The sequence below is a fragment of the Bolinopsis microptera genome, chromosome 6 (assembly GCF_026151205.1).
Source record: "Bolinopsis microptera isolate Bmic1 chromosome 6, MBARI_Bmic_1.0, whole genome shotgun sequence".
NCBI lineage: Eukaryota > Metazoa > Ctenophora > Tentaculata > Lobata > Bolinopsidae > Bolinopsis > Bolinopsis microptera.
The window spans coordinates 2,297,940-2,307,088 of record NC_087077.1 but is presented as its reverse complement, the minus strand read 5'-3'; the positions used below and the strand labels follow the sequence as shown (position 1 = coordinate 2,307,088).

The 9,149-nt window shown below is 36.9% G+C and overlaps 1 protein-coding gene across 1 annotated transcript in view; it reads right to left on the bottom strand.

The window, feature by feature from the left end:
• Window positions 1-801: 801 nt before the first annotated feature.
• Window positions 802-9,149, bottom strand: part of LOC134816792 (H(+)/Cl(-) exchange transporter 7-like) — a 33,927-nt gene continuing 25,579 nt past the window's right edge. Inside the window, exons 19-23 of the mRNA XM_063825786.1 lie at window positions 5,910-6,022; window positions 4,571-4,657; window positions 1,872-1,961; window positions 1,562-1,695; window positions 802-1,331 (exon numbers count right to left, since the gene is read on the bottom strand). Of these exons, the coding sequence (XP_063681856.1) occupies window positions 1,145-1,331; window positions 1,562-1,695; window positions 1,872-1,961; window positions 4,571-4,657; window positions 5,910-6,022 (611 nt within the window). The 3' untranslated portion in view covers window positions 802-1,144. The remainder of the gene's footprint in view (window positions 1,332-1,561; window positions 1,696-1,871; window positions 1,962-4,570; window positions 4,658-5,909; window positions 6,023-9,149) is intronic.

Genomic DNA, 9,149 nt, shown 5'->3' with positions numbered 1-9,149 from the left:
CATAAATATTATCTGAATGTGTTCATGCTGAACATTTTGCTGTGCTGCAAGTGAAGTGTCTGTAAGACTTTTTTAGCCCGGGATACCAAAATTAAGTACATGTGTTACTAATTTAGGATGCACGAAAGTTAAAACAGTTTTTAATGAATATCTCCAAAACTAAGCACTATAAACCCTATGTTGCTTTATAGCTTGTACATAAATGTGGCATTTGCAGTTAGTTTGAGATAAAAGAGAGGCCCCCACAACGTTCAGAAGCCGAGATACAAAAGTCATATATTTGCGCCTGAGGGTAGTTTAGAAATTTCCCCCTAGTAGGGTTGGGATTACTGATAGAAATTGTGTACCTTATCAATTCTGATCCAGAATGACCTTACAAAAGACCTGGTTTCTAGAAAAGTTGTAGACACCAAACTGCATACTCGATGTCAATAAGCTTCTAGAGTAGATTTTTTTCACTCTCGCCCCAGTGAAAATCGGTTTTTCTGGATTTTTTCCAAAAGTAAGCATTTTGGGACTTTATACCCTTCATAGTGTCAATATAAATATGTGCATTGCGGTCATTTTAAGCCAAAGTTTGAGTCTCTAAGACCCTCAGAACCTGAAATACATATTTCCCATATATGCGCCTAATGTGAAATATGGGCGTGGCCCCCACAGGGTTGGGACTAGCGACACAAAATGTGCCCCTCGGTGATTTGAGTTACAAATGACCTAATTAACCCGATTCAGTATCAAAAAACTCTGTACATCGAAGTGCACACTCAACCCCTCCCTGCTACTAGAGTAACTATACATTTTGGAAAACCCAATATATTGCAATGATATTCTTTAAGGCATTCAAGTTGATTATAATTTAGATTTACTTTCTCAAAATAAATCAGTATTTATTAAACTACTTAAAATTGTACACGTACAAATTACATGAAATATCAAATTTTCAATAAAAATTTGTGAAACACACATACAAAATTGAACGAAAATTCTATCAATAAAACCCTGTTTGGATAATGGGTATAACATAAACTGAAAAAGAGATCAATATTCAGATCATCAACAAAATCAAAGCCGTAAAGGCCACATGACGCCTCATAGTGTCTTCATGACGTCACGTGTCTTCATGACGTCATGTGTTATCATGACGTCATGACGATGTATCTGCATCTGTGTTGCAACATTCGTTGCTTTCTTCCTGATTACCGTCTTCACTGATTAAACCGAGTTGTTGGACTCCGGAACTGCCCTGTTTGCGCCACTTCCGGAACTTGGCTAGGTCTTTACGGGTTACCATGCCGACCGCTTTGTTATTCTCGTTTACTATTACAAGATGCCTGTGAGAAGTGATAAGTGATTATCGCTGTTGAGAAGAGTAAAATACATTGGGTAAACTCAAGCGACACAAACAGCATGAAGATATTATACATTATGATGCTGTAAAGTTTTTGGGCAGGTGCAGTTGGAAATGAGATTTTTTGACCGATTAAAATAAATGAAGATATGGACATTCTTGCCGAAGACTATTAAAAAGTCACCATAATTAAGTGAGAACAATAAATCTGACCTGAGTCCCATACTCCTGAAGAGGTTAAAGAGTCTGGCGAAGGAGACGGACTCGTTACAGGTATACGGTGAAAGGTTTATAAATTGCCGGAGATCTATCTTCATCTTCATGTGTTCTTGGGGGATATCAATATCCTGTGGTACAGGTAATTGCCAGGTTTTAGATTATAACTATAGGTATAATTAGTTCGGGGCTTCCATTTGGATCCAATTAAAAGAAATTCAAGATTGAAATGGTACCAAACTGTGACAACTGATTATTCGTTAAATTTAAAATTATCCTCAGTACTCAGCTTATCATTTAAACTTACCTCAATCTCAGGGTATCTTGGATACATATCTCTAAAGTCATTGACTGAAATGTCTCCACACTGTTCCATAGTGCGTTCATTAAAATACGCCTGAAAAAATGTTTTTATTGTATGTGATTATAGCCACACCAATAAATGTATCTTCCATTGCAATTCGTGTGGTAAGTTTCTGAACGCGATTTACTACCTCCTTAACTTCAAATTTCAGGTAAGATTAAAGAAGTTACGTCCTCGAGCACTGGTACTGTGATTTAAATTTCATAATTATATAATTGATGTAATTAAATTTTCGTAAAAAATTGTTCACTTCATAATAAGCATTTTATTGTAAAACGATATTGTTCAAGTTCAGTATAAATTATGAGAATTGTTTTTCAAATAAATCCGCAGCAGCGTAGTTGAGCCTAACTTAAACCCAGAACCCCACATGCAGAAAGACAGCAGATCGGCAGATAATCTGCGAGGAAACTAACTTTGGATTTTGTAGGAAATTTTTTATAAGATCTGACCTTTTTTTACGGCTTAAGGAATTTCTTAGGGGCGATTGCGAGGAAATTAACGACTTTCTGGATGCAGAACTTAAACTCTAAAACAGTCTTTCACACATTTATTTTCTTTTTTTAAACAATGAATTAAAGGAGGCTGATGTTTGGTGTAATCAATGGTCGAGAGCAACATTAACATGATCCGCACACAATAACCTTAAGAAATCAATAGATCTGGATTAAGACGATAAGGTGAACCATATCTGTTTTTTACACGTGACAGTGATTCTTGGTTTTGATTGGTCGACGCTGAAAGCTGATTGGTTAATCTCCTTTGCGCGCGTGACAGATTGCAGATTAGCTGATGAACGGGATCGAAATTGGTATAAAACAATTTTAGATCGCCTATCCGTACTTGTCAACAAGTGTAAACTATTAGGGAAAGCCTTGACCGGATCAGTCAAGAATATTATCATTATTCTAATTACAAGTAAATTGTAAACTTCAGTAAACATCTCGGTCTCCAAGCAATTGGATCTCAAACGAAGCTATTACTCGTTTATTGATAATTGTCCTAATCGATCTTTTTAAACATCGACGAAGGGAACGCTTCATCCGTATCGACAGCTAGCATGATGTCATAAAAGCATAAATAGATGATTTTAAAACCATAATTTGAAAATAGACACGGTCAATTTTGACATCTATTTTGCTTCCAACGCGTTGTTGGGGGTCGTTCACATATTAGTATTACGTAATCACTTTTTGGCCAATTTTTAACGCAACCTCCCCCTCCGTAATCTGTTTTACGGGCGTACAACAGTTTGTCGACAACAGTCCTGCGACAAAACTGTGATTGTGTTTAAATTACACTAGCATAATCATTTAGAACCCCCCTCAGTGATTAGGTAATTTGTAAACGACCTCTTAGCTGTACCAAGTCACCTTTAGGATCAGGATGATCAACAGTGAATCCACTGTTGTAATAAGTAGTCATACCGACTAGTTACACAAGTATCTGAATATGAACCTTTTAGTTAGGCTCTAAGTAACAATAGCTTTACAGAGCACACACGTGCAAGTCGCCAAACTCAGCTTAGGTAAATCCTGCTCTCATGGCTTTGGAGATTGTTGAATTGACTACATAAGCTGATTGGTTGATTTGAATTTTGACTACTATAGCTGCAAGGGTGGCCCTCGGGTCTTTAAAACAAATCTGCGGAATAAACCGGCTCATGTCAGTGGACAATTCTTACCTGGCTATGTCTATAGCCTATAGACATTGAACGATAGTTTCGAATTTTCTGGATACAGCCATATCGCTGGTCTGTCAGAAACTGTTGTACGTCGCCGCCCGACAACTGTGCTCTAAGTTTGCCTTTTCCTGAAATTACTATCGAAGCATCATGTTATATACACATGGGAGTAGGCATGTGCCAGCTGGTGGTTTTGGTTGTCAATATCCGAGGCACTTTTTGGCCGAAATTCCCCTCTTAGTCCTTGCTTGGCCCATCATTCTTCCATGATTTTCCGATTTACAAAATTATATATAGTTATACATTTTGATATAGTCTTTTTGTGGTAAAATTATCACTAATTCGCAACATTAAACACTAGACTAGCAGAAGTGTATAATAGGGACAAAGATTCTGATTACTGATCTGAACCGACTCTGTAAGTTAAACTTTCAGCAGTCTTTCAAACAGTTACTTAACTGAATAGACGACTTTTACCAACGAGGACGTTAAATTATATTGCAGTCAATTTGCAAGTGTTGAAACACCATGTCGTGACCTATCACTGGGCTAGCGCGGGCTGGGATGTTACAGTTATGTTACAGAGTTGAGTGCATGTTCCTTGACAATGTCCGTCATGTGGCGTGTTATGTGCCATGGGTTGCGACTTTTGTTTGGTTTTTAAATGTGACTATTTATCGTGTGTCACGTCAGCTCATTCGGGGAGTAAATCTCGGTTTCAGTGTTATTAAGTACTGCAGTGTTTTCTGATGTCTTTTCGAATTCTCGTTAAGTTTTGTATTGCACATACTTGCAAATCACAAATCAAGTACCTATAGTGTCTTAGAATTTCAAAATATGAAGGGACTTCCTTCGGTATAGTCTATGAATTGTGGTAAGTACACCAAAGTTCAAAATTACCCCTTTCACAAATTTCAATATTTTCCAAACCTTCGTTTACTCAGTAGATATCACATACCTTTTTGATGAGTAGCAGTATAAGTTGTTCCCTCGTGATAAGACCCATAAACTGCCCAAAGTGCTTTGCATCAGGATCAACCGGCACCTGTAGTGAGGTGGCGGTTAGATGACAATATCATTAACACCTACCAGTGAAGTTGTGGTGATCTTGGTGGTCACTGTTCACCACCAGGTTCGATTATCAGTTCAGCCCTCGGTAAGGTCAGCCAATCAAAATACAAATATAAATCAATCCAATCATTACCAGACCACGTTTAACCGTTGCTACGATAGTCATAGATAATACGTTTATCAAAGTATGCTTAGACTTCTTAGCGTTTCGAGTAGAAATACCGTAAGGCCCTGGCCCTCTGGCTCTATCATTATAATTAGAAATATCAACCACCAACTCTTAATGGTAGCACGATAAGATTTAGTAATCTATATATATATAATATAGTAATCATGTTATTAGCTTTCTAGATAGCTATTTCTTTAATATGATCGAATGCTAGGAACCATACTTCACCCAAGTGCTCGTTCACAGCATCACTACTAACAAAGATATACCACGTGATTTGATGATTATATTTCAGTATCTCCAATCTCGCTCAGATTACTCTGGATACCGTTTATAAATAAATGTACAACACACTAGCATAGTTCAAATATCCCTGCACGGTTACCCCCGCGGTTCCAATATCACTATTTTTAAGCGGCTGATTTTCAGCGGTTTTGGATGAAAGTCGAGTTTCAAAGTTTCATTGAACATACACCGCATACAAATGAATTGGTGACCCTAAGAAACTGTGAAGCCGTTACTAAACCACATAGTCATTAGCCAGACATACATAGTCATTAGTCAGACATGCATAGTCATTAGCCAGACATACATAGTCATTAGCCAGACATACATAGTCATTAGCCAGACATACATAGTCATTAGCCAGACATACATAGTCATTAGCCAGACATACATAGTCATTAGCCAGACATACATAGTCATTAGCCAGACATACATAGTCATTAGCCAGACATAAATAGTCATTAGCCAGACACACATAGTCATTAGCCAGACATACATAGTCATTAGCCAGACATACATAGTCATTAGCCAGACATACATAGTCATTAGCCAGACATACATAGTCATTAGCCAGACATACATAGTCATTAGCCAGACTACATTTCAAATTGCCAACCCAAACAATGGAATAATCATTTGAACATACCACCGTGTCTAAATTCTGAAAGTGGCTAACTTGCAAGTTGTAACGTGACTAAAGTGTGTAGATTTCAAGATATTCTATTGTAATTAGATGATATTATATTTTATTATAATTTAGCTTCATGTTAACCTGTGTTACGACAGGGAAGCCGTTGTGAGAAGTTCGTTTCAACATTTTGACCACAGCTTCAACAGACTCTATCGCTTTGAAACACTTGACGGGCGTACTCTTTATGTTACCAGCTGAAGAAATTGTAGGGTTAAGTTATTAAGTTATTAATAGGAAACAGGAATAGACTGTGAGAGTTTTGCTTCTCGATATCGGGTCTTTTGACTGAATTTGGTTTATTGCAGCCATACGAGCAAAAAGTTTTGTTTTCGAAACCCGACAAAAGAAGGCTGAAGGGGATATCTCGGTAAATATAGGGTGAAAAGCACCGGAATCTACAATTTACATTCAACACCCATCAACAGATTTCAGTATATAGATATGCAACTGTCTTCACTATGTTACAAACTATAGCATACTCATCGCCGCCCTAAAATAGTGATTAAAACACATATTTTCCGTGGCTTTTTTTATTCACGTACTTTAAAGAAACCCCTAATATGCGCGCATTGCACGTGCATATTAGGGGTCTCGTATTGCACGTGGGTGTTAAAGGTATTTAGAAAATTTGCCTTTACGTCGAACCATGACGACATCTTATTATTTATCAATAGACAGATTGTTAAAGTTGGCAGTTACATTAATTATATAACTGAGCTCTGGCAAAGTGGCAACTGAAAAAATTGTATTATATTATGTTTATGGTTGTAAAATATTTGTTATGACATTAAGTCTGTTGCAACCTGCAGGGGTCCTAACAAAATTTTAGCTTGGAGGATGAATTTTAGTCATCTTTATTTTCGTTCCGTAGATACTCAGCTGATCAAGTGTAACTATAATTGAGCAGGCGTATCTACCATACCAAACTGCAGATTCCTTAAATTTTTGTTTCATTTTGAAATTTATATTAAGAAGCGACAGAATAATTCACGTATAGAGGCTACATCCTCAAACCAAGGCTCTGATTTCATTACTTTGCTTTACTTTGTTAATAGTACTACTACTATAGTACTATTTTTACAGTATGCACTGAAGGAGTATCCTAGGAAGTTTCTTGAACTTTTACCAGGTACCCCTCCTCATTTAACCCTCAATTAAGTTTCCTATCATTCAGCTGAGTCGACCGAGGAGATCGCATAGATCCAATGGATCCTTAGCTACTCCCTAGACTAGGTGACACTTACTTTTACTATTGAAATGTGTTTTGCTCTCACGTGCAAATATTTCTCTAATCTCCATATCATAAGTTATTTGCGAGTTCCAATTTGAGAAGAATTGTTTTATTTTAGAAATATAAAGCTGTCTGGGAAGAATAATGATAAGGTTATTATATATTATTATATATTGTTCTAGGCTGTCTGACGTCTGTTCAATATTGGACAAGTTCAATATTGGACAAGTGCATATCTGTGTTATAAATCAAGAGGCTTGCATATAATGAACATATTGACACGGGTGCAGAGTTGAGTCTGTACGGAACCTATTAGTTTCAGATCCTTGTTTAACTTGCCGTACAGCAAGGTCATCCACTACTTTAGCCCGGCGAGGCACATAACTCCCTCTACAACTCCATATCAAATGTTTCATATTATATACTAGCCAAGTTCACAAGATATATCCTTGTGTTTGAGAAGAGCTCGTTAGAACTGCTTCCTTTCCCTTCAGTATTATGTTACGAATTATATTCTAAAAGTTCACATTTATAATGATATCCTGTAATCCCTTTTTAAGCACAATTTTAGATATTGCATGGACGGTATCTTATAAATCTAAATTGAGAAATTGGTTACTTACAGTCAGTGGAACCACTCTGACATCGCCAGTCCGTATTCTCGAAGTCTACAGTCCATTTGGGCGAGAAAAATACTTTGTTTCATTTCATTTTATTTCATATCTCTAGTATTACTATTAGCCATTAAGACAATTATCTATTCTCTAATTAAATGTCAATTAAATTAATGAAGCTCTTAAAGCTCATTTATCGACTGTAACCAATCATCAATAAGTTATCGCAATAACCCTGGAATCAACCAAATCGTACAATATTATAACTGAAATTTCTGACGGTTCAAGACGAGATTGGTCACAGTTCGAGAAGAATGTATTCTTTCCATTCTTGTATTGTTATGATGTCGAGACCATGACAGTTAATAATAAAGGAGTTGACTGTAAGCTATGTGAACCACAAATTGATCACCGTGAGCATGTAAATAATTGTATTCTTGAATTGTTATGACAAAAAGTGCTCTTGTTTGTCCGTTACAGACAAAGTGTATGCTCGGTAAAATGTTAATCTGTCAGTTAATTCCGGATGTTTTGCAGAATTTTCGTTCGATATCTTGTTTGATAGCTTTGTAATTGTTTGATAAATTTCTGCTCGACGATATTTCGGTATCTCCGAATTTTCTTTGCTGGATTTTTTGCCAAATAAGATCGTAGGGCTTCACGCGTCAAAACTTTAGACGTAAAACTGAACATTCCAGTACTAGTATCGTTTGTTTTCGTAATAGTCAAAATATTTGTGTAGCATGTGATGTTTTGCCTTGCTTTCTAAATTTAAGCACGATGAAAACCGCCATATGCCAGAGTAAAAGTTCGAGCTTTTACTTTCGACAATGGATCTGGGTACTGGTGGAGAGGTGAACCATATTCGTTTTGATACATCACAGTAATCCTGGAATTTGACTGGGATATACTGGACGATGATTTGTTAATGGCTGGTCTCGTCTGCGAATATTTGTGTATCTTAGTGTGACCAACATGAGGTTGCTCTTGCTTTTCTATAAATCCTTAAACCTTCCTTATAACTTATCGGCCCTAATTTGGATGGCCCTTATTTGAGCAATTCGCCAATACAACACTAGACACAGGATATTGATAGTGTTAGATGTACTGATCAGTGTCACTGACATCACCACCTACAAGTCTTATATTGTCAGAGCAGAAACTGTCGGTTGTTGTATAGTTGGGATTTAACCGGAGGTCGAGCTTAGTGCTGATGGTTACCGGAGGTCGAGCTTAGTGCTGATGGTTACCGGAGGTCAAGCTTAGTGCTGATGGTTGCAATTCTTATATTGTAACAATGTTACAATATAAATAGTAATTTCAACAGTAGCTAATTCGTACTACCCCGTGCAGGTTTTCAGTAATCAGATTTCAAATGAGCTGTAATTTCTATAATATTCCAGTCTCTTTTTTCAGATTGTTCATCGGTACTTTCAGTCTGGCTCAAGTCGAGCTGGGAAATCTTTCCGTCAAATT